The sequence below is a fragment of the Lissotriton vulgaris genome, chromosome 12 (assembly GCF_964263255.1).
Source record: "Lissotriton vulgaris chromosome 12, aLisVul1.2, whole genome shotgun sequence".
Classification (NCBI taxonomy): domain Eukaryota; kingdom Metazoa; phylum Chordata; class Amphibia; order Caudata; family Salamandridae; genus Lissotriton; species Lissotriton vulgaris.
The window spans coordinates 365,327,062-365,353,925 of record NC_141700.1 but is presented as its reverse complement, the minus strand read 5'-3'; the positions used below and the strand labels follow the sequence as shown (position 1 = coordinate 365,353,925).

The window sequence follows — 26,864 nt, the reverse complement described above, 5'->3', positions numbered from 1 at the left end:
TTCCTGGGAATACTATCCTCAGCCATTCTGTTAGTACCTCACACCCTTCTAAGGATGAGACCGATCCAGGAGGAGCTAGACAGTCAATGGCTACAAATCTCAAGGTCGTTCGACGACATAGTGAGAATAACTTCAATTATGCGGGAAGCACTGCTTTGGTGGATGCGCTCCAACAATGTCTCAATCGGGCTCACTTTTCTTTCTTCTGTGCCGGTGTTCATCCTCACTACAGATGCCTCCCTAGAAGGGTGGGGCACACACCTCCAAGATCTTTGCATACGAGGAAAGTGGTCAGCTGCAATGGCAAAAATGCATATCAGTTTCTTAGAGCTTTGAGCCATTTTCCTGGCGTTTCAGTCCTTTCTCCCAAGGCTTCAAGGGTCAGCAGTTCTCATCAGAACCGACAACACCACTTGCATGCATTACTTAAACAAGCAAGGAGGTACCTGTTCAAACATACTGTCTCAAGAAAGCTCAAAGCATTTGGGAATGGCTGCTGTCTGACAACATCACGATAAAGGTGGAACATTTGCCGGGAATTCACAAACCTCTAACGGACACACTGAGCAGGACTGTGAAGTCTTGCCACGAATGAGAGTTGGATCAATCAGTGGTGGAACACATTTTTCGGATGTGGGGCACACCATATTTGGATCTCTTTGCCTCCAAAAGCAATCGGAAGTGCCCATTCTCTTCCAGGGGATACTCATTAATAGTCATAAGCACTGAATTATCTCCGCCCATGAGCGGGGACCCGGAACACATAAACAATATACATATATATGTGTAAATATAACCAAAAGTACAAAGTACTAAGTAATTATACACATATACATGTATAATAACCAACATATGCAGCCTAACCTTAACACATAGGCTAATCAAACCAAACCTTACACGTTCTGAAGCATGAAAATATGCTGTATATAAATGCAATAAACAGGCATGAGCCTAAAATGCATTTCATAGCCATGAAAAACCTTTTATTTTCATCAAAGAACCTGTAGTAAACAGTTATTAGCCTAAAAGGGCTGCATATGAAAAAATGTCTGTGTACAGAAAATCAGACTGGCACCCTGCCTTTAAGGCCCCAGAGAATCTGCACACTTTGCCTTTAAGGCCTCCAGGAGAACTCTGTTCCCATCATGCCCCACAGGTGACAGTTAGGTCAGTTCTTTTTTCCGGCTTGTTCTGTGAGGAACCTGGAACTTGAGCTCTGCTCTTTTGAAGTATTTTCTGTCAGAAATTGGTTTTTCTTGCCTTTTCTTGACAAAATATATCTTTGGTGGTGGGTTGTTACCCTTTTCTGACTAAGCTGTTGGTGTTTTTTAGTCAGAATGCCACCTTTATTTTACAAATGTCCTTCCTGTGGGAAGAAGATGTCGAAAACTGACCCACACTCTGTTTGTGTGGTGTGTCTTCCAGCTTCTCATAAGGTGGAAGAGTGTTATCACTGCCTCAATCTTTCAAATAGAACTTTAAAGGAAAGAGAGAAAATGAGGTTGCTGGGCCTTCTGGAGAGAGAAAACCGTGGTGAGAAGAGTTCTAAAGGCCTATTATCATCTGCCAGGCCTTCTTCTCAGCCCAAACGTCGAAGATCAGCGTCTCCTGAAGGTAGAACTAAGAAGCATCGACTCCAGGGAGCGTCACCGTCGAAAAAGGTGGGCTCGACGTCAAGAAGATCACCGTCGACGTCGAAGAGAGCTCCATCGACGTCAAGGACATCGCCGGTGAGGCAGTCGCCGTCGAAATCCTTGTCGACGTCGAGGCAATTGGTGTCGATTGCAGTGAGGACGACGTCGGGAGTGCAACGCTCGACGTCGAAGGATCGTATGAGGTCGACGTCGAGGGACAGGAGATGTCCGACGTCGAAGGATCGAGTGTCGACGTCGAAGGAAAAAGGTTCGCCGTCGAAGGAAAAAGGTTCGACGTCGAAGGATAAAGGGTCGACGTCGAAGGATAAAGGGTCGACGTCGAGGAAGAGTCATCGGTCGACGTCGAGAGGGAGACATACGTCGTCGAGGAAAAGATCGACGTCGAGAGAGATGACGTCGAGGGATTCGACGTCGAGACCTAAAAAGAGAAGGTCATGGTCTCCATCGCGACGTAAGTCGACGTCGAAGCATGCTTCGGGCTCGAAGCATGGAGTGTCTAGGTCTCCCCCACCTGTGCATAGGTCGGAGTCGAGACTATCAAGACCAGCCTCTCGGACCTCAATTAGGTCTTTGTCGAGGTCAGAAATAAGTCCCGAACCTGGAGTGGAAGGTTCCCCGCATGATCAACAAGACAACGGATCTGCAGCGGGGCAAGGGATAGTGCACCAGGACTCTTCTGTGGTGGCTCATTCGGGCTCGTCCTCAGGGCAGGTGCCAGATGACAGACAGTTGGTGCCCAGACAGCGGACCCCGTCTGGTTCATTGGTCTCTGAACACAGTGCAGCGTCGAGAGCTTCGAAGTCCTCCGCAGAGCTGAATATTGTGCAGGTGTCACCTGAAGCTTCACCTGAGCATACAGAGCGGCCTATTAACTTGTCACCGAGGTGGTTGGAAAGTTTAAGGCACTGGAAGATGCGTCCGATAATGGGGGAGAGAACTCCAGTCCCTCGGAAGGAACTGCATAGAAGATCACGCTCAAGATCCTTAGTGAGAGAGAAATCTCGTTCAAGGGAGCGTAGGAGGCAACGATCGGCAACTCCTCAAAGAAGACGTAGAACTCCTACTCCATCTTCTACATCATCTTCGTCCTCGTCAAGATCTTCGTATAGGGACTATTCTCCGACTATATCTTCTACTCCTCCTTCCAGGGTGTCTCCAGTAGACGATCTAAGCACATTTAATGATGTGTTATGTCGTGGAGCGAGTAAATTCAGCATCAAAATGGCAGTTCCCCAGATAGCAACCTCAGTCATCTTCGAAACCTTACATCACAAGACGACTGGCAGGCCTCTCCTACCGTTAGTGCCCGGATTGATTGAACCAGCAATGAGGACATTTCTAACTCCGGCCACGGTGGGCTCAGGTCCTTCTAGGATTGCGAAAAAATACAAGGCTCCAGAGGAAGACCCAATGTTTTTGCGGTCTGACCCACCACCAGACTCCCTGATTGTAGCGGCAGTCAGAAAGGCGCATTCGGCAGCATCTACCTCTTCTGCTCCACCTGAAAAGGACAGTAAGAGTATGGATTCCCTGGGGCGAAGGATGTGCAATACCTCAGGATCGGTCATGCGAGTGGCCAGTGCGTCTGCTCTATTGGGCCGCTATGACCGTCTGCTCTGGGACTCAGTGGCTCGTTTTGCAGATAAACTCCCTAAAGAGGATCAGAAGGACTTCCTGGAAATAGTGGAGGAAGGTGGTTTGGTGGCTAACCAGAGCATTAGCGCGGCGGCTGATGCTGCGGATTTGTCGGCTCATGGCTATGCACACGGTGTTTGCGCAAGACGTACAGCCTGGCTTCGCCTTACGGGACTGAAGCCGGAGGCGCAGAGGAAAATGGTCAATTTACCTTTTAATGGATCAACTCTGTTTGGATCCCATGCAGATGACGAGATGTCTAAGATGAAGGTGGAATTGGACACTCTTAAGGCCGTAGGCCTTGAGAAGAAAAAAGAATTTAAACGTCGGGGTACTTTTCGTCCCTATGACAAGAGATCTTTTCAGCAAAGGAGTCAACAAACGAATTGGTCTTCGCAAAATCAAGGCCAGAATCAACAAAGATCGCAATTCCAGCAGAGGCGGCCTGGACGAGGCAGAGGCAATGGAAATAGGCAGCAGTCATCAGCTGCCAAGCAGCCTCAGAAACAATGAACGAATGCTTCCTCTACAACCGTGTCCCACTCCGGTTGGAGGAAGTATTGTGCGTTATCTGGACGAGTGGAAACAGATCACGAAGGACAGATGGGTGTTGGATGTCGTTCAGAACGGGTACCTTTTGAGGTTCAAGAAGGCACCCACTGGCATGCGCCCTCTAAAGATGGTGCAGTGGAATATAAAGCGCTTGCAACAGGAGGCGAACGTTCTCCTGAAGAAGAAGGCCATAGAACCAGTCCCTTTCCAGCAGAGAGGTCAAGGCCTGTATTCTCGATTCTTTCTTGTGCAGAAAAAAGGTCCAGTCACAGAGTTCAGACCCATTCTGGATTTGAGGCGACTGAACAAATTCATTCGGAAGGAGAGATTCCGAATGCTGGCTCTTCACCAGATCTTCCCTCAATTACACCAAGGGGATTGGATGTGCTCCATCGATCTAAAGGACGCGTATTTTCATATTCAGGTATCCAGAAAACATCGCAAATTTCTCAGGTTTCAAGTGGCGGCTCGTCATTATCAGTACGCAGTGCTCCCTTTTGGCCTGAGATCAGCCCCCAGAACATTTTCAAAATGTATGGCTGTAGTGGCGGCTTGTCTTCGGAAGAGTCGGATATTCATATATCCGTACTTAGACGACTGGCTTCTGAAGAGTTCATCCCCATCGCTTCTAGAAGAACATCTTTCGATTTGTCTTCAGCTCATGTACAAGTTGGGTCTGCAAGTCAACTACAAGAAGTCGATAATGAATCCCACCCAGAAGATCCACTACCTGGGTGCTCAGCTGGATACAGAAGTAGAAAACGTGTGTCCTTCGGAGGAGAGGTGGTCATCCATCAGAGCGAAGTGTCTGCTTCTCCTTCAAACTGCACGTCCGACAGTTCGGCAAGTGTCCTCTCTCCTGGGCTCAATGGCGTCGTGCATTTTCATCGTGCCAAACGCACGTTTGCAGATGCGTCCTCTACAACAGTGTCTGGAAGATCAATGGCAACAGAGGACGGGATGCTGGGAGGACCGGATTTATCTCCAACAGTCTGCAAAAGATTCCATCCGGTGGTGGATGAAGAAGGTACACGTGATGAAGGGAGTCCCTTTTCATCAGGACCCACCAAAGCAGACTCTGATAACAGATGCTTCTCTCCAAGGCTGGGGGGCGCATATGGGCCCTCTGCAGGTACAAGGGCAATGGTCAGACTTCGAGAAAGGATATCACATCAATCTTCTCGAGCTCAGAGCGGTCCATCTTGCTCTCAAGTCCCTGGCGCCATCGCTACAGACTCGGTCCCTCCTGGTACAAACGGACAATACAACTACAATGTATTACTTAAACAAACAGGGGGGTACCAGATCCAGGACTCTTTCCATAGAAGCCCAGACCATCTGGCATTGGTTACTGGCGCGAGACCTGTCCATAACAGCAATTCACCTGCCGGGGAGTCTCAACACACAGGCGGACGACCTCAGCAGAGACTTCGTCGAAGCGCACGACTGGGTTCTCAACGAAGACGTCGCGCACAGCATTTTCCAGGATTGGGGAACACCAGACATAGATCTGTTCGCAGACGCGGCAAACGCAAAATGCCCCGTCTTCGCGTCCAGGTTCTACCAGAAAGGGTCTCAAGGGAATGCCCTTTTGATAGATTGGTGTCAAGATTTGCTGTACGCCTTCCCACCGACACCGTTGATACCAGCAGTGATCAATCGGCTGTACAAGACTCACTCCAGAATGATACTGATTTGCCCAGAGTGGCCACGCCAGTGGTGGTTCCCAGATCTCCTCCAGTTGTCAATAACACCGCACAGGAGATTGCCGTGTCGCCCGGATCTTCTGTCCAAGCAGAAGGGGCAAGTGTTTCATTCCAATCTGCCCTCCCTGCGCTTGGCAGCATGGCTCCTGAAGTCATCCAGTACGGGCACTTACAGCTGAATCCGGAGTGTATGAACATCCTTAAGGAAGCAAAGCGGCCTTCTACGAGACAATCCTACGGATTTAAGTGGAAACGCTTTTACCTTTGGTGTCAGAGTAAGGGTCTGGACCCTATTCATGGTCAAGAGCAGGTGGTCTTGCCTTATCTTCTTTACCTTGCTGAATCTGGTTTGCAGTTTAATTCCATCAAAGTCCATCTTGCTGCAATAACTGCTTATAGAAAATCGCCAACACAGATATCTTTCTTTCGAATGCCTGTGGTGAAGGATTTTCTAGAGGGATTAAGAAAGGTTTATCCTCCAGTCAGGTCTCCGTCTCCACCTTGGGAGCTTAATGTGGTATTGACTAAATTAATGGGTCCCCCATTTGAGCCGATACATAAAGCTTCTTTGCAACACCTGACGTGGAAAGTAGCGTTCCTGGTGGCCATCACTTCTGCTCGTAGAGTGAGCGAAATCCAGGCTTTGTGTTGCAATGAACCATACACAGTTTTTCATGGAAACAGAGTGGTGCTCAGGACTCATCCTGCTTTCCTACCTAAGGTGGTGTCGGATTTTCATATTAACCAATCCATAACATTGCCTACTTTCTTTCCGAACCCTTCAAGTCCGGCAGAACGGACTTTACATTCATTAGATCTAAAAAGGGTTTTGAAATTTTACTTAGATAAGACTAAGTCTTCGAGACAGACGGACCGTCTGTTTGTGAACTATGGTCCTACAAATACTGGGTTGGCAGCATCCAAGAGATCCATTTCTAGGTGGATAGTGTCATGCATCTTACTGGCTTATCAGCTAGCCCACAAGTCTTTACCAGGTAGACCTAGGGCTCATTCTACGAGGGGAAAAGCTTCTACCACAGCTCTCCTTAGAAATGTGGCTATGTCAGAGATATGTAAAGCAGCTACTTGGCGTTCAGTGCATACGTTTACACGCCATTACTGTTTAGATTCTGATGCTCAGACTGATGCACAAGTGGGACAAGCATCACTCAGAAATTTGTTTGCTAATACTAGTTAAACACTGTGATTTTAAAGTATGACTATGCTTTTATCTGTTCGCCCGCTTCTGTGGGTATGAGCTTGCTACTCTATTCAGTGCTTATGACTATTAATGAGTATCCCCTGGAAGAGAAGGATTAGTTACTTACCTGTAATCCTAGTTCTCTTCCAGGGGTATACTCATTAAAGTCATAAGCACCCTCCCGCCTCCCCGGGCGAGCAGTAGCATTAAGGTTTAAAGTTTTCAATATGTTTAAGTGCAGATTCCTGCTAAAGTTTACTGTACCGTACAAAAGAACTGACCTAACTGTCACCTGTGGGGCATGATGGGAACAGAGTTCTCCTGGAGGCCTTAAAGGCAAAGTGTGCAGATTCTCTGGGGCCTTAAAGGCAGGGTGCCAGTCTGATTTTCTGTACACAGACATTTTTTCATATGCAGCCCTTTTAGGCTAATAACTGTTTACTACAGGTTCTTTGATGAAAATAAAAGGTTTTTCATGGCTATGAAATGCATTTTAGGCTCATGCCTGTTTATTGCATTTATATACAGCATATTTTCATGCTTCAGAACGTGTAAGGTTTGGTTTGATTAGCCTATGTGTTAAGGTTAGGCTGCATATGTTGGTTATTATACATGTATATGTGTATAATTACTTAGTACTTTGTACTTTTGGTTATATTTACACATATATATGTATATTGTTTATGTGTTCCGGGTCCCCGCTCATGGGCGGAGATAATTCAGTGCTTATGACTTTAATGAGTATACCCCTGGAAGAGAACTAGGATTACAGGTAAGTAACTAATCCTTCTTTGGCAGTTGGGAGCCGGAGAAGGGTTCGTGGGGGAACGCCTTCATGAATAGATGGACAGGGATCTTTGCTTACGCGTTTCCCCCCTTTCCGTTGCTCCCAAGACTTCTGCGCAAGCTCCAGATGGAACCATGCTGCATGATTCTCATTGCGCCGTGGTGGCCGCGTCAGCATTGGTTCACGGAGCTTCTCCAACTGTCCAAACGCAGACCTTACAGCCTTCCAGCAGCTCTGACCCTGTCATCACTGAACAATGGCAAGATTCTTCATCCTAGTCCAGTCCAATTGCATCTTCATGCATGGTTTCTGGATTCACAGAGTTTAAGGAGATAAATTTACCTCAGAATTGTAGACATATTCTTGCTAGGGCAAGAGCTCCTACTACCTTAAAAACTTATGCTTTGAAATGGAAGCACTGACAAGAACATACATCCTTTAAGATGACCTCCAGATAAAGTTCTGCCTTAAAAACAGACATGAAATGCTAACATCCAGCAATAGAACCCTACTAGGAAAAAGAAATCCGAATCAGGACTAGACACTAAATGAAAATGAAATAGAGACTACAATATTGGAAGAACAACCAAGAATGATAATTAGGTATACTAAGGAGAGTTTCAAGATCAGAAAAATCATGAGCAAATTTTGGCACATTTAAAAAAAAAAACATTGACATTGGAAATGAGATAGGAGACAAACCATTGGTCACATACAGAAGAGCACCAAATTTGTCAGACCATTTGGTGCACAGTCATTTCGAACTGCGAAAAGACAAAGACTGGCTGGGATCCAAACAAACAGGATTCACAAAATGCCTAATATGTAAGGCGTGCAAGATTGGAAAAAATCTCAAAAGTCTGATAGAATCATCGGGTAGAAAATTTGAAATAAAACAACAAATCACGTGTGAAACTCCTTTCGTGGTATATCTACCGCAATGCCAATGCGGAAAAAGATACATCGGGAGCTCGACATGCCCCTTGAAAAAATGTATCTTGGAACATACGAGGGCAATACAGAAAAAGGACCTCACCTATGCAATGGCCAAGCACATGATCAATCATCCTGGCTATACATGGACAAATATGACATATTCTGGTCTAGCTGCAATACCTCCGAATGAACGTGGAGGTGACAGGAAAATGCAACTAAGGAGACTAGAATCTAAATTAATTATGAAGTTAAAGACCATACAACCGATGGGACTTAATGCAGATGCAGAACTTCATGTACATTTATAATGGAACTGATGCTTAATACTTGATGAATAGAAATTGCTTTCTCACGATTATGAGCAAAACAACACATAGCAACACTTGTCCAGCTATCAGTGGTAAATAGGAGCGGTGGCCAGGGCACTCAGCCCTAGAAACACAGAATAACATTCCTTTCCTGCCGAATCACAGTAGTTGTTTTACTAAAAGTGAATTAATTCACCAAAATACACTGCAGATTTAAATTAGCACATAGGATGAATTCTTCACCGCTAAACCACACATGGCTGGACTCAAGTCTCATTAATACACTACATATTAACATCAACACTATATGCATGGCATAGTAAGGGCACTTAGTCCGAGAAACAATGACAAAAACGCATATGATGTATGAAAATCACAATTATTTCCACATACTTTAACAAACTCAGTAGGAAATTCTGATCTAGTTAAATGATGTTAATTTAACTACAATGCCCACAATGCATTGGGTGAGAAATGTGTATTTAAAGCAAAAGTGAAAAGGGACTCATTGTTGAAAATGTTACCGTGATCAAGAATGTAACGTTCGAAACGCGTAGGTCATCGCAGCCTAAAAATAAATGCTGTTGAAAAGTTTCACGAGTGGAGTGCCATCATTTTTTAACTTTGTGGCGATAGAAATACGGGATCCTGCCTTGGTCCCGTTGCTGGCACCAGCTCCAATGCGCTCCCCATGCGACGAGGCAAGTTGCGAATTCATATATATATATATATATATATATATATATATATATATATATATATTTTTTTTCATATTGATACATATGTATTTGATGCTTTCGCTTATTAGGGTTGGATGTTTTATGGCATTGCTGTATTGGTTTTTACGAGGTATCTATTGTTTTTCTTATGATACCCACCATCTACTATACAACAAAGGATTATTTACTGCTAACTATTCTTATTCTAAGCATGTGAATCTATGAAAGGTATCCCAATACTGGATAAGAAAACAAGTTACTTACCTGTAACTTCAGTTATCCAGTATTGGTATCTTTCATAGATTAACATGCGGCCCACCCTCCTCCCCGGAGAGGCTTACCTTATTGCTATTGCATTCTTACTGTCACTTGTGCTAAGAAAATCTGAGGGTTTGCCTCTCTGTGGAGGGCTTTAAGAGGGTGCTGCAGCCTGATTGGCTGGGTTCCAAATTTGGTTCTTTTTACAAAAGGACTAAGATAGGCTAATGTAGTCACTTTGCTGTCCATAGTAGCCTATTGTATAAGGTTTTTTATGACTATTATGTATATGTTTTATTATACTGAGAGACTCCCACCTCGTCGGCGGGGATGATTCTAAGCATGTGAATCTATGAAAGATACCAATACAGGATAACTGAAGTTACAGGTAAGTAACTCGTTTTCTTCCACATAATAATGCAGGTAGCATTTACACATTTCTTTCTTCTCTCTCTGAGATGATGTTGTAGCATCTATCTGAAAAATGTAGTCTGTAAAAATTATGGATCAAAGATATTTTTCATTATAGTACAGAAAAAATAAAAAATAAAATAAAAGGTGCCTGCCAAGTTAAGAGTGCACTAGGTCAAAAAGGCATAGTGCTCCTTTTAAGAAGCCAACAGCTAACTGCTCCCAGCCTTGCAGACCAAGTTCTTCTGAAAGGTTTAGTATTAAGTAGAAATGGATCTTTAATAGAGGGCAAATAATTTTTTTCTACTACTTGCCCTACTATAGTGTCAGCCCTAGTGTTTTAATCAAAACAATAGCTTTTGGTGAACCAGGTGACTGCTTTACAAATATATAGTTAGGGAACATTTCTCAACCAAGCAGCAGTGGCTGTTTTCCTCCTTGTGGAGTAAGCTCTTGGTTTACTCAGAAGGGGTTTATTGGCTTGCCGAAAACAACACATAATATAGGAAACTATCCATCTAGAAATGGTTTGTTTTGTACAGGCCATCCCAGTGTGGAAGGGTCCAAAATAGAGTGTGACTCACACCTGAGGACTGCGAAGCTTGTGTGAGAGAGAGCCTTGGGCAGACTGAGGGAATTTGGACTAGGTTCTCTGCCTGGCACTTTCCTTGACAAATGTGTGATTACAGTCCCGCCCTGGTTCTGACCATGTGGTTGCTCAATCATATCTGCCTGCAGGTGAAAGAAGGATGGTTTATCTTCACCATGCAAAGGTGGTAGCCCAACTGAGCTGGTGCTTACAACATGGTCAGAACCAGGGCGGGGACTGTAGCCACACATTTGTCAAGGAAAGTGCCGGGCAGAGAACCTAGTCGAAGTCTCTCAGTCGGCAGAAGGCTCTCTCTCACACAGGCTTCGCTGTACTCAGGTGTGTGTCACACTCTACAAATAGGGCGATAGGGATCCTATATCTTAATAGCCCTGTTGATTTCCCTGGACCATTCATGGGCTGTCAGATAGGGGCAGAAACATGTCTGCAATAAATTGGACACACATTGCAGACACATGCATATGAGGAGAGTGAAAAGTAATTGAGGGAACAACTACAGAAAGAAAGAGACACAAAAGGGAACAGTGAGACTCTGGGAGGGTGAAGCACAGAGAAGGAGACGGAAATCCATGCATACATGGTGTCAGAATGTAAGATCCTTCTGCATCAGGACCCCAGTCTCTGTGCTTTCTCCCCTAAATTGATTTGGTAAGTACTTAGGTACATCACAGCTTGGACACTGGTGTAACCTTGTCAGTCCTTAGTATAGGGTACTAAAGTACCCAAGGCATAGGTACACCAAGGGTCCCCCATGGCCTGAAGCATGTATTATGCCACCCATGGGAGACCACTCAATTTGTAACTACAGGCCTACAGTTGCAACCTGTGTAAGCTGGTGCTAGCACCACTTATGAAAGAGATAGGTTTCCCTATAAATGAGGTCACTGCACTTAAAACCTATAAGTCACCCCTAGAGTGGGCCTTTCAATCCTGAAGGCAGGGTGCTTGGTTCTAAGTGTGAGGGTGCCCCTGCATGAGCAGGACACCCCTGTGACCTACGGAGTCCATTCTTCCGGGTTGTAAGTGAGACAGCTATATGACATAGAAGGGGGCCGCGTCATTACGTGGTGACCATCTCGAAACTGGCTGCAACGAATCCTATCATGTTTGGTATCAAACATGTTGAAATTATACACCCACACCGTAAATGGTGTGGGAGGTATGATTCCATGCACCGTAAAGCTCCTTTTGGAGGCCCAGTTCCAGTCTTCCAGACCTGGACAGCCAGCCAAGGTTGCTGACGGCCAGAGGCACGTTTCTGCCCTCCTACTGCTGAGCCAAGCTCAAGCAGGGGAAGGCAGAACAATAGGTATCCTGTCACAGGGAGGTATGACCACCTCCCAGACAGGATTTAGTGTATTGGGGTAAGGTGGGAGCGCTTGCCAGCGCCACATGTACTGCATGCAGGGCACACCTGTTGCCCTCCATGCATAGTCCCATTCAAACCAGTTCAGGGAGCCGTTGGCTCCCATTCTGGTGTGATCCTGGACGAAGGGCATGGGAGTATCCTTCCCGTTGTCCAGCCCATCCTTAGGGAGAGACCCCTGTATAATCTCAACCCTTTCCTTAGGGTATTTAAGGGCTTATCTGAGGGTGGGTCCCTAGATTCGTTGTGTGACAAGATACATTTCCGACACCACTTCTTCTTCAACCATTTGGGCACTCTGGACTTCGCTGGACTTTCCTCTGGGTATCAAGGCTGCAACCGGGAAGACTCCTGCTGCTCCTGATTTTGTCACCCTGCTCGTCTGCTGCAACGTCCATGCCTGTGCACCATACAGGAACCTTTCAACGCCTGTGGGCATCCAAGACACCTGAAGGAATGTCCATTGAAGTGAAGGAGTCAGTTCCGTGCATCTGCAGGCACTGCAACTAAGCTGACCGGGCTGCTGATCCTAGGCTCCCACGGACTCCCACAGGCTCAGCAACACAGGTGGTGGTTCCTCTCATCCCTCGGAGCCTGCCCTGTCCTCTCACCTAGTTTGAGGCCAGAATCCCTCGTCGGAGCCGCAGGAACCTAACCCCTGTTCACCAGGTTGACTTGCAGTTTCAAAGGCTAGTTGGCTTCCTTTCTCAAAGATCTTCAGGCTCCAGCTAGCCCAACCTCAAACATCTCCAGTGACCAAGATCTTCATCCTCACCACATCTTCTTGCATCGTGGGCTTGCATATTTAGTGAGCTGCTTGAGGTCCTCTTGCGACTCCAATTCCTCCAGCCTGTGGGTCCTCTTGAGGGTCATCTTCATATTCTTTGGGCTCCCTTGTTTGCTCGGGCCTGCCCTGACTCCCCTGCTTGTGGCGAATCTCCTGGACCTTGCTGGTCCCAACATTACACATTTCTGCACTTCCACATTGGTTGCAGTTGCCAAGGCTTGATGGTGCTCCCTCTGGACACCGACCCCTTAACTCTCGACTCCCGACATTGGACAGCTCATGTACGGCTCCTGGTCTTCCTCAGTGTCGCATGGTCCACACAGCTGCAGTTCTAGGGTCACCGTCAGCTCCCCTGCAACACCCGACATCAGTAGGCATTCGTCTTCCGTTTTTCTTGGTCACTCCTGAGTGGCATAGACACTGTCCCTTCTGCTTCCATTACCATTCTTTAGCTCACTCAGCCAGAAACCGGTCCTCATAAGCTTGTTTCCGGTCCAGGGAAGACATGGCTTGGCAGTTCGGGCTGGACTGTTCCCATGAGGCACAGGGTCAGACTGATTTGCATATGGCCATGTCTGAACTGGGGTGGCAGAGTGGGCTAAAGAACGGTGATGGATTAAACCCAGATCTGTTTACTGGGTGTGAGTGTTTGATTGGTTCAGATGCTCCGTCCATCAACACCCCCTTTTGTACCGCTTTGTTCGCCATAAGTAGTCAGGGTATGCTCAGACGTGATTCCCTTGCTCACTTTGCCACTGGATTCAAGTAAGCCGGGCTGCAGGCGGCTGTAATGCTAGAAACCGGTCCTCGGAAGCTTGTTTCTTGTCCAGGGAAGCCATGGCTTGGCAGTTCGGGCTGGACTGTTCCCATGAGGCACAGGGTCAGACTGATTTGCATATGGCCATGTCTGAACTGGGGTGGCAGAGTGGGCTAAAGAACGGTGATGGATTAAACCCAGATCTGTTGACTGGGTGTGAGTGTTTGATTGGTTCAGATGCTCCGTCCATCACCACCCCCTTTTGTACCACTTTGTTCGCCATAAGTTGTCAGGGTATGCTCAGACGTGAGTCCCTTGCTCACTTTGCCACTGGATTCAAGCAAGCCGGGCTGAAGACGACTGTAATGCCAGAAACCGGCCCTCTGAAGCTTGTTTCCGGTCCAGGGAAGGCATGGCTTGGCAGTTCAGGCTGGACTGTTCCCCTGAGGAACAGGGTCAGACTGATTTGCATATGGCCATGTCTGAACTTGGGTGGCAGAGTGGGCTAAAGAACGGCGATGGATTATACCCAGATCTGTTGACTGGTGAGAGTGTTTGATTGGTTCAGATGCTCCGTCCATCACCACCCCCTTTTGTACCGCTTAGAGAAAATCATGGCAGAGAGAGCCATATGGAGATTAATACAGGAGGAGAGGCTCAGGAATGGTGAATGTCACACTTTCCTGTTGGTAGGGGACATACAGAGAGGGAGATATGGGAAAAGTGATGGCGATGTACAAAGGGGGTTGAAAACACATATGGGGAGAGTGAAACATAATGTAAAAGAGCTGCACATTTAATGAGCATGAGGCATACCTAAAGGAGAGAGAGAGATATACAGTGACGGAGTGAAATATTACTGAGGGACGGTATAGGAGCCTGGCTTAGTATATGATGCACACTTAAAAGAGTGATGCACCTTTCACTAGTCCAGGCAACCCTTATGGTCATTATTGTGGTCTTTGATAGTGTTAGGCTTTTAAAGTGGTAGCTGTGGAGAGCAGCCTTCAGGCCTATCTTCAGTGTTTAATTTGAGCCGGTACTTTGCAGTGCTCAGCACCAGCACTTCATTGGTTTCCGGGGCTCGGCACCTAACTGTTCTAAGTATGATGTTGACAGTCTACCACATGGTGGCACTGCTAATCTAATTTAGAGATGAGAAGAACAATGGTTGTTTAGGAATACAATATACATTAAAATAGTGTTAATACCGGCCTCCCCAGTCATTCCTTAGCTTTGGGGACCTGGCATAATTCGAACTGCCGCATTTACATGCAAGAGAGATGGTTAGTAGTTGTTCTGGCAGCGCTGACAAGAGCGATGTGAGGTGCAAGCTGCAGTGATGTCCTGGTCAGAGCCCTGGCACTTATTTTACAAATTAAGCACTGCACATTTTGAAGGAGTGCAAAGCAGCTTGCTTAACCACATTTAATCAACAGTATAGATTAGATGAAGAACCACACAGTGTTTATAAAAAAATAAGTCTATTTATTAGACAATACAGTGAGTGACACATCGGTATATCTCCTACCCGGAGATATCAACAATACACATGAAAATACTCAAAATAAATTAGGTAAGTAGCACAAAATACACTGGTCTCCAAGGGGAGACCAAACCATATATTAAAGAAGTGGAATGCGAACTGCAAGGAAGAACGGGATTTGGACCAGAAGACTAAGAAGAGCACAGAGAACCAGGAACCACCCAAGGTAAGTACCCAGGAACCCCACAGAGGCTGTGTGCAGATTGGAAGCACATCCCCAATAAAAGTCAATGTAGTAGTTGCGGTTGCAGTTTTAAAATGGAGGACCCTTCCCAGATGATCTGAAGAAACCCCTTGGAGGACGAAAGGTTGCTACCCCACCTGTTGATGCCCCAGGAACCATGTTACCTGCACCAGTGAAGTCAGGTGCATAGGGGTGAAAATAAATGATAAGTGAAGTGACGTTGGAACCTCCCATAGATGACAATGGAAGACTATGGAGAAAAATCCTCTGGAGAAGTTTGTGAAGATGTCCAGTGGAATCCAAGTGTGGATTCTTGAAGAGGAGAACCTGGAAGCATAGGGGACAGAGTCTACGCCACTCGGAGGTGCCCAGTAGGCACAGAAGCACAATGCCTGACCTCTTGGCAGGGAGATTGGGAGAGGTTGACGAGGTCCCACAGGCCGAAGGCACAGGAGTTGCAAGAGGACCTCAGGCCGCTCACCAAAGATGGAGGCTCATGGTGTAAAGAATGCAGTGAGGATACAGATCTTTGCGAGATGGGGTGTTGTAGTCTGGAGCCTCTTGTAGTCCGAACATCTCTGGGTGCAGAGTCAACAAGACTTGGCAGCCGCAAGATGCACAGGAGCACAATGCTTGACCTCCTGGCAGGGAGCTTGGGAGAGGTGACGAGGACCTTGTTGCTGCAGCTGTGGGGACCAGGAGATACTGAGGAAGACCAGGAGCTGTGCACAAGCTACCAAACGTCGTATGTCGGTGTCTAGGTGGTCTGGGTCCGGCGTGAGCACCAACAAGCATTGGTAGCCGCAAATGGCGCTGAAGCGGACACGATGCAATCGTAGAGACCAGCAAGGTCTAAAGGAATCACCAAGTGCAGGAGTGTCAGAGCAGGCCCAAGCAACAAGGGAGACCACCAAAGCAGAAGACGACCCTCAAGAGGACCCACAGGCCGAAGGCACAGGAGTTGCAAGATGACCTCCGGCAGCTCGCCAAAGATGGAGGCTCATAGTGCAAAGAATGCAGTGAGGATGCATATCTTTGAGATATGAGGTGCTGGAGTCTGCAGCCTCTCTCTTGTAGCCCTAAAATCTCTGGGTGCAGAGTCAATAAGCCTTGGCAATGGTAAGTCGATGCGGTGCACAGGGCTCCGAGGAGGGATACTGTCACCCCAATTGCAGGGAAGAAAGGCCAGGCCTCTGGAGAGCCACAGAACCACCACCTGTATTGCTGAGCCTATGGAAGTCTGTAGGACAACAAGAGCAGCAGACTTGTCACCTTTTTGTGGTTGGTTCCTGTAGATACAGAGGAGTGGCTCCTTCACTCCAAGGGAGTTTTCTTCGGATTTCTTTGATACCCACATGTCTTCTGGAGAAACTGAGCGAAGCACCGGCACAGACGTGGTAAAGACTTGAAAAACAGCAAGACCAGGAGCAGCAGAAGTCTTCCTTGATGCAGTCTTGTTTCCAGTCGAAGTCAAACGAGGTCCAAGTGTCCAGACGGTCGAAGAGTGTTTTGGTTTGAAAGGCGAGTCTTGTTCCACAACAAATATGAGGACCCACCCACAGGGGAGCCCATAAATACCTAAGGAAAGTGTTGGAACGACTCTGGATCCCTCCCAGATGAGAGGCTGGACAGAGGGGATGATACTCCCCTGTCCTTTGTCCAGTTTCGTGCCAGAGTGGAAACCAGGGGTTCCTGAACTGGCTCAAACCAGTTTATGTGAAGAGGGCACCAAATGTGCCCTTCAATGTACTCTGGGGGTGCTGAAAAGCACGCCCACTGCAGCCCAATACACTAAGTCCTGTCTGGGAGGTAGTCACACCTCCCTGTGACAGGAAACCAATTGTTCTACCTTGACTTGCTCGAACTCTGCTCAGAAGCAAAATGACACAGTGTCTGTAGTCGGCAGCATCACTAGCTTGCTTGCTGACCCTGAAAGGCTGTTACCAGAAGTACAGGGGGCTCCTCTAAGGGCCCCCGGTACATAGGATCATACCTCCAAAACCTGAATTGGTGTTGGGGTATGATTCCAACATGTTTGATACCAGAAATTACCAAGTTCACCGCAGCCATTATATAGTTAGACATCTCTTAATGACTGATGTCCACTATGTACCTTAAAATGGCTGACCACACTTACAAAGCATGGAGAATCAACTCTTGGTTTTGATGGGCATCCAACTCATGCTGGGGCACCCTCACACTTGGAACCAAGCAACCTGCCCTTAGGACTTAAGGGCCTTTCATAGGGGTGACTTAAAGGTTTCAAGTGTAATGACCTCAGATATAAGGGAAAACATCTGGTGTGAGAGGTGCAAGCACCAACTCACATAGGCTGCAATGGCAGGCCTGTAGTCCGAGTTAAAGTGGACTCCCATTGGTGGCATAATACAAGTTGCATCCCGTAGGAGATCCCTGGGTACCTTAGTACCATATACTAGGGACTTATAGGGGTACACCAGTAACCATTGTGAAGGTACAAAATTACTTACTAAAGCCAATTTGGGAGAGAGAGCACAGATGCTGGGGTGCTGATTAGCTGGATCCCAGCAAACTACAGTCAAAACACATTGACACTAGGAAAAAAGTGGGGGAAATCATGAAAGCAGAACCCACTTACCTACAGACGGTGCTTAACTTGTAGGTCAACATAGTGTATTGGCGAGCATTCTACTTAGTGAACCATCCTGTCTAAATTATGGAATCACATGTTGGCCATTTGTGCCCTGCATATAGGGAGGAAACTATCAAATCTGAAGTAGGATTCTAAAACGAACAAGACCTCAAAGTGAGCAAAGAGCTGACCAAAAGTTCAATTACATTTTTTTTTTTAAATGGAGTTTTATATAGCGCATACTTGACCCTAAGGTATCTGGTATCAGAGCGCTTTACAAGAGCACCCGTTGCGTTACATAAGGACACATGCATTTTTAGGTTGAGCCTAATGCAGCACAAATACACTGCTCTAGGAGAGGGCCTCTTGGAAACACTCCAGACATTCAGAACGCTTGTGCATGTGGTTTTCACATCAATTGGCCTTTGCGTGTGGCTTTCAAAAAATGAAAATTGCAAAAAACACAGTTGATGGACAGAATGTAGTGTGGCTCACTGGTTAGAGGCGGCAGACCCGAGAGCAGAGGACGGCCCGGGACCAGGGTTCGATTCCCGGCGCGGCAGGTTTCTGGACCAGGGTCAGCGGACTCGATAATTCTCTCGCCTCGGTGCCCACTCTGATCAGCGATCACACTCAGCAACTCTGGGCATTAGCTTGCCTCATCTTCACTAACGGCCCCACCAGACCGCCGGGGATGCCTGGTCTCACCCTGGAGATACCCATTAAGGGACCATCTCTCAGGGAAGCCAGGAAGGGTTTCGCAGCGGTCGAAGCGCCTTGGGACCCTACGGGTAAGTAGTGCGCTATATAAATGCCTATACATACATACATACATACATACATACATACAATGTAGAACAATGTCATACATTCACCCCAGTACAAAGAACTGGGCCTAAATCCATCGTTTTTTTGCACTCCACGCCACCCTGGGTTAGACACTGGCTATATGCAAATCAGCTCTGACCCTGTGCCCCATGGGAACAGTCCAGTCCGAACTACCAAGCCGTGTCTTTCCCAGACCGGAATCAAGCATCCAAGGACCGGTTTCTGGCTATCAGCCTTCATTCAGCCTGGATAGCTTGACTCCAGTGGTGTGGAGAGCCTGGGACTCACGTCTGAGTATACCCAGCACACTCGGGGTGAAAATTGCAAAAAACACAGTTGATGGACAGAATGTAGAACAATGTCATACATTCACCCCAGTACAAGGATCTGGGCCTAAATCCATCGTTTTTTTGCACTCCACACCACCCTGGGTTAGACACTGGCTATATGCAAATCAGCTCTGACCCTGTGCCTACATTCTGTCCATCAACTGTGTTTTTTGCAATTTTCACCCCAAGTGTGCTGGGTATACTCAGACGTGAGTCCCAGGCTCTCCACACCACTGGAGTCAAGCTATCCAGGCTGATAGCCAGAAACCGGTCCTTGGATGCTTGATTCCGGTCTGGGAAAGACATGGCTTGGTAGTTCGGACTGGTCTGTTCCCATGGGGCACAGGGTCAGAGCTGATTTGCATATAGCCAGTGTCTAACCAGGGTGGTGTGGAGTGCAAAAAAACGATGGATTTAGGCCCAGATCCTTGTACTGGGGTGAATGTATGACATTGTTCTACATTCTGTCCATCAACTGTGTTTTTTGCAATTTTCAAAAAATGAAAGTACGCAATTGGCCGAAGGCGGGTGCATGTCCCACCTCTTCTTAAAATGTTCACTCCCATGGCCTAGGGGTCTCGGGAGCGAGAAGACTGGCAGATGCATTCTTCCTTGGTCACGTGATTTCACTTCGCCTTTGATTGTTATCTGTTAAAGGAATTTATCGCCATTCAGAACGAACAACGCGCCGCCCTGCTTTTCTTTGAAATGCTTGTATATTTAATTTCTGTTTATTTTCCGAAGGTTGTTTTTGTTCTCCTGTGCTGCAGTGCGCCTTTTAACACAAGTATGGGGCAGCGCTTCATGTTCAGATACCGATCTCAGCCTGGGTTTCGTTACATTGCTGTGCTCAGACCTTCCCTTATATTTACTTTACTTTTAGGTCTCGTATAGGGCAGCGCACGCGCTGCCTCTCCGAGTCATGAAGTAACTATAGCGCCTCAAAATAATTCTCCAGGGAGAAGTTAAACATTAAAAAAGTAAACAAGCAGAAGGGGTGCAAGAGAAAATCGGGTGCCGGGCTGAAGCCAAAAGAATGGCTCCCATGCAGCTGTGTGTTCCTGCAGGTCGCTCCCTCGCAGCGGAAATTAATAATTACAAAGCAGATGAATGCCAGTGGTCCGCGACGGGAGGAAAGCAATAATTACAAGCATTGGAAAGGCAATAGGCGGGAATGGGTCTGAAGGCGCACCTGACTGCAAATACATAAAGGCGCTTTGGCATGCTGTGGTGGGGGGCGGGAGGGGTCTGAAAGCGTCGCTGCAACAATCTTATAAAAGAGTTCTCCTCAGCAGCACATTAAACATACTAGCGGACCGAAACAGTAGTTAGGCGCTGCTGCTTCCGGTCTAAACGGAAGTCAGTATCACATCAACAGCCAGTCAAAAGCCAGATAACAACAGATATGCCAACGTTAAACTAATGGCAAGCTGCAACAGAAATTACCCGGCAGTGGGCGGAGTTTCACCCAACATACTAACAAATAAATACAAAAATTTTGCTGCTAACATGTTCTATTTTCTCCGTGAAGGTATGTCTGTTTTCGCAGGGGAATGCGTAAGACTTCAGTGTGCAGTGAATTGTCTCGTACGTGCTTCTTCCTTTGTCCTGGTGGCTGGTCTCTGTCTGTCCCCCATTCTGTGTCTTTAAGGGGATCGGAGATCAAAGGCTCTAGTGAGGTTTCTGATTCCCGCTGATTGATTGGGAACAGAAGTTCTGCCTGGTCGTGTTTTGCTTTTCATTGGAAGTCCATCAGTGGCTGACATTAAGCAGTTCTCCTCAGCAGCGGGGCGCAAATATAACAAATGTTGCTCATGCCTTTACCTTTCTATACACATTTTAATTTCTAAATTTGATCCAGAGTTCGTTTAAAAACAAACGATTTCCCATCGGCATTTTTTGTATATTTTAGAGAGGTTTAAACTTGTTCAAGAGGCTGTGGGCCCAAATGTTTCCTTCAATGGCGTAGACTGAACTTTTAAGAAAAGGAATTCACAAATGCATTCCTATACATACATGCAGTCTTTAGTTCCGTTCTATTTCCCTCTTCTCGCTCTTTCTCCCTCACTGCTCTGCATTTCTTCCTGCAGTCCATTATGCAAAGAATTACGTCTTTATTATTAATCTTGTCAACTAGGTTCTAGCAGTACTGGGCTATAGGCTTGTTTTATTCAAAGCAGAAGCATTGTCTCTAAGGTGAATATAAAACTTTAATGCTAGCAAGCTCTCACCTAAAATATCACTTATTCCCAGAGATTCATAATCAAGCCACATAAAATGATTAACAGGGGCTTCAACCCAATATGCGTAGTATGGCCTGTATTGGAAAGGATATATCCAGTGTTTCATGTAGCGTTTGGAGACCGATCAAAGTGCGCACTAATGTCCATCAGCTTAAGGACCCAAGGCACAGTCACATGCTGTGATGTGCCCAGGACCCCACTTTGCTAGCTGTTAAGGGTTTTAAGGGTACAATTCACATAACAGCCATAGGGGTCCCCTTTTCAATTATGTGCACCGGTGCTCTTTTCTGCTCAATTAATTTTTTGGCAGCTATTTATAGAGCTAACTGGACACAATGGCATTACAGCGCTTTACAGTACAAACTGACTTCTGTGTTTTTTAACCACACAAACATTGTGACTTGTCTAGAATCAAAGGGTGCTCATCTGAGATTTTGAAGCAAAAGTAATTTTCCACTTTTAATGTCGGCAGACCGGGCCATTAGGCTACATCTCCTACTGCAAAAACCAAATACAAACACAGTTGTTCCATATTTAGTGTACAAAATCACTTAATAAACACCACAGGACAACGTGCACTTTTTCCTTTAATAATAACTCCACTGTAAGCAAGCATTTGCAATGCAATATGGTCTCGTATTACTGTAAGTTTGGACTATTGGCGTTGCATTACTGTTAGCAACGCCAATAGCTCAAACTTTCAGTAATGCGAGACCTATTGCATTGCAAATGCTTGTTAATGTTTATTTTCCAAAGGTTATTTTTCTCTTGTTTAGCCACGCGCCGTCTATCAGAACTGTGGCAGCAGTCCTTAATTTTTAGATTCGGATCTCAGCCTGAGCTTTGTTACATTTCTGTGCTCAGCTCTTTACTTACATTTCCTTTATTCCTCGCCCTCCGTTCCAATGGTTGCCTTAGGTCCCCATCAGAGCGGCAGCTAGAAGGTGAGAAGCGGGTTAATGCCAAAGGTACCCTCCCCATCAGAAAAGAGAAGCGAACGCCTAACACAAAGCATCGCTAAAGCGAGTGCCCCCTCTCCCAAGACCTCCCTCCTCTTCCCTTCTAATTTTTATCTTGATATTCTCATCCCCTGTTCCCCTCACTGTTAATGAGCCTACTCTGACGTCAACAGCCCAGACAGCAGAGAGAGTGTGCTTATACAGATGCAGAGTGTGGGCCCCCAGTCCCCACTGCAGGCCTAAGTGTGCGGCTCTTTTTTTCAAGCTGGCATTTTAATCTTTCAGCTTTTTCAAGAGAGCACTGGGTGCAAGCACAAGCCATGCCGTGGACCCTTTACAGCCTCTGAGTCAGGCAAGAGTGGAACGGGACCTGTAGACTCCTAGCAGGACAAGGATGCACATCCTATCTCTCACACGTACTCCTAGCCAAAACATTTGCACACAGAAACACAAACATAGACAAAGGTGTCTGTCTGTGTTTACTAATGGTTTATGAGGGTGAATGATGTGGCTGATACTACAAGGATGTTTGCCAGTGAAGTGGCCTTTAAATTCTCAAGTAGGAGTTGGTTATCATGACACTACTTCCATTCTAGTGAACTCGAAATTAATTTCAGTATTTTGATAAATACTTTTTTTTAAATGTCTTTATTATGTTTTCTCCAACTCGGCAGCTCACATCCAGAAAAACATGTATACATTTCATCCACCTCAGCCGAGGTGGGGAACATCACAATTCAAATACATGCTAGCAGTAATGTCTGGGTTCCCAACTTTAGAGCGTCTGCTATCCACAGCATCATGTGGTGTATCTTTTTGTATGCAACTCAACTATAGGAAACTCTCCTCCCAGCTCCCCATCCCAACAACCCCCCCGGAACCGCCCCCCTCCCTCCCCCCCCCGGCCGGGTCTTTATTACTCCAGGTCCATGTATCGAAGGAATCATGTGGGGCCGTCCTGAGTCTCCCCTCACTGTCCTGGGGGCTCTCCCTTCACGGAGGACATTGCATCTGTGCTGTCTATGGTGGCCTGGGAGGTCTGTCCAGCAATCTCCTTGATCATCGCTCCCCATGCCATAAATACCTCGGGCAATTTGGCATCCCTCCTGGTGCACATAATGTGCCGCTCCTCTGCTAGGGCCCACTCCCGAAGATCCGTCCTCCGTTTCCCCAGTATCGGTCCCTGCTGAGTTAACCAGTGGATCGCAATACACCTCTTGCCTATTCCCAGACCCAGGATCAGGAACTGCCTGCTTATCTTGCGTTTGGGGTCTTGAGGAATCAATCCCAAAAGACAAGCGCGTGAATCCAAATCGATTGTCAATCCCGTTATCCGGGTCAGCTCCCCGAGAACCGCCGTCCAATGTGCCTGGGTCGTTGGGCTCATCCATACCATATGTAGAAAATCTGCCAGACCATAGCGACATCTGGGGCAGGGAGGGTCTCTGGAGCGGTCAATGGCATGCAGCCTCCCAGGTGAGAGGTACGTCATATGTATTATGTTATACTGAATTTGCTTGAAGCGATTGCTCACCGACACCTTCCGCACACTCCAGTGTATCTTTTCCCAAACTCGCGTTGTTACCTTATGTGGAATTTTGATAAATACTTTACGGTGCTCAACAATGTTGATCGTATTTCATGCGCACTTTCAGGGCTTCAGATACTTAAGTGCAAACTAAAAATAAACCAATTTTGCACTATCTGATAACATGTGAGTGACTTAGTAGATGTTGCAGCTCCCAGGATAATGTGCTGCATGGCTCAATACTTATAAGGTACCAAAGGCGAGACCTATTGCATTGCAAATGTTTGTTTTGTTTGTTAAAGTATTATTTACAGTGCTGTCAGCACTAGATAGCTAAGGCGCTGTTTGTGGTGTGACAGCAAAATGCAGCCTACTTGGTTTTCCATCTACATTTGCCCATTTATAACATATGCTGAGTTACCTTAGGTGTTTTTGATTTTACTTTCTGCAGTAAATTCACCGTAGACTACTCATCCGGGTATGTTTCCTATGGCCAGGAAGTTCTTATTAACTATTAGGTTTTACATATCAAGTTACAAATTCCCGGCATATCATTTTGTAACATCTCTTAATCAAGTTGAATGTGAAGATGGACAAACGTAAGTTTATCATTGCGGTGATTTGTGTGGTCTTAGTGCTTGTAGTCCCTCCTTTACACAACTCAGAGTGTATGCTTTGCCGCTTGATGATGTAACAGGAAAATGTAGGTGAGGTGTCCTGCTGGTAACTCTTATAATGCATAGGTGGGACCTGTCCTGTTTCGGGATGGTGGAGCTCAAGCAGACCGCTCTTCAATGTCATGCTCTTTTTAAAAGCTGTATCCTAATGGCATAGGGTGCCCAACTAGTGTGTAAAGGAGTAAAAGAGTAACAGAACTTGATTCGCTACAAAGTTATTCGTTTTAATTTTACTCCAGTTACAAAAGGTGATTCTCCACATCCCACTCGGTATCCAAACAAAATTTCAAGGACAAAAAAAAAATCAGTAGACAGATCCTTTACTTTTTACTTTATCACAGATGGTGATGCATTTTCGTTTAACTAATTGCTTTCTAACCATTTGCTAAGAGAATTCATCCACACCAGATAATTTGGGGAAGGAGTTGTCTGCAATTCCAATAAATATATATTAGCAAAAATTATTTTTTGGGCTTACATTTCCTAGATTCTTTCCTCCCTAAAAATTTTCCTCCGTGTTACTGCATGGGATGCACAGGCAGTACATTTGGAAAACATTTTATTCTGAAGCTTTAATGGTATGGTTTGTGTCCTTAGAGATATTTATTGATGATTGTTCATTTTAATGGGTTCATATAATTCAATGCATTGGTTAGATCAGATAACATTAAGATGACTTTCTAAATATTGATTTTAGTTAAATGGGACCACAGATTTTACTTCAGGGATATGTTTTTTTATTGAAGACCTTTATTCTGACGAGTAGCCATATGCCGTCTTCCAACTAACTGGACAGGCAAAGCCCATACTTCAGAATGTTGCTTTTCAAGTGATTTATGGCTATACTGTAGAAAACTGGGTCTCAATGTTTTAGGTAGCTCTTTCTTAGTCTGTATTGCTGCATCACATAGAACTTTTCTTCCTACCAAAGCAATATTATCCAAGAAGAGATCATCTGGAGCATTAATTGTGCAGCACATGTTACAGCAACTGCTTTCCTATATTCTGTATCGCTGTTTATAAAATTGTAATGTTGATTTGTTCTTTCAGAGTGCCCGCATACAGGACATAGAGACTCCACCGCCTCTACCAGATCGGCCCTACCTGGAACCCGTATGTGTTGTAAAAAAATAATTGCTCTCAAATATTTTTGGTACACTACCGAATGAAATATGATGTTTAGGATGTCTATAGCAGGCCTTTTGTCTCATTCTAAAAGTAAATCTGGAAGAGATCTGGATGGACATGGAGCTTAATGTGCATTGACTGTAATCTTGGGTGGCACTTTTAATTAACAGACGTTCTTGATCTGAAGGAGGCTTGGTATGGCAAGCCTGCTAGCAGGGTGTTTCAGAGGTAACAGGATCATAGAGATCAGTCAAATGTTACATGTCTGGCCAGGCAAATCTGAGGATATGTATAATACTTGAGCCAATGAATTTAGATCTGATTATAAGCTTCTGTTCTAAAGAGAAAGGTCCTAGGCTCGCTGTCACTTCAAGGGTGACCATGATAATCTTAACTGGCTGTGTATTGTGAACTGAAAGAAAGTGGGTTACAAAGAGTCACTGCCACATTCTACTTGAGAGATTGTTGCACTAATGGTGCTTGGGATATGGACATACTCTTTTTGCCTTGCAGGAGTAGTGAGGTCGATTGTTAGGATGGTAAAACCTACGTAATAGAACAACGTTTATGCTGTATAAGGGAGCTTCTTCTTTACCTTGTCAATAGAGAGCCGGTTTTCATCCATTAAACATTGCATTTTGTGAAAGTCAAATGAAACAAACTATGGCCAACAGTCCTCCAAAAGGCCACAGATATGGAAAAGAACCCCTGTGCACCGGTTTAATAGCAATTAACGGTTTTAACAGTAGGAATTCGAGGTAGTTCCCAAGGGATTTCCAGTGGAAGCTTTGTAGTGACCTGTAAATCACTCAATGACCTTACATAGTTGTGCTGCTTCTAGGGGAAGAACCTTGGAGCATCTTTGAGACCTCCGACTTACCCAAACACATGTCCTGTATTGCACAGGGTACTACTAAGGAAATTATGTCTAACATACTGTGCCACTTTTAAATCTGGAATTGCCAAGGCTCTGTCGCTGTCTTATTTTGTCCCAATTGGGTACCACAAAGCAGGCAAGGGAATCGTGACTTCTGACACCCTAATGGAGCTGATACACCTCAGTATGTTGAAAGCTTTACTGCACACTAGAGAAGCAATTTTGGCAAAGGATAATGACCAAATTTAGCTGTGTAAAGAGAAAGG

General features: G+C 45.8%; 1 protein-coding gene across 2 annotated transcripts in view; it reads left to right on the top strand.

Annotated features, from left to right (window-relative positions):
- The window catches only part of CEP89 (centrosomal protein 89), a 1,308,678-nt gene that overhangs the window by 96,980 nt on the left and 1,184,834 nt on the right, over positions 1-26,864 (top strand). For both annotated transcript variants that reach the window (XM_086945134.1, XM_086945133.1), the window contains exon 5: positions 25,644-25,706. In XM_086945134.1, the coding sequence (XP_086801260.1) occupies positions 25,644-25,706 (63 nt within the window). The remainder of the gene's footprint in view (positions 1-25,643; positions 25,707-26,864) is intronic.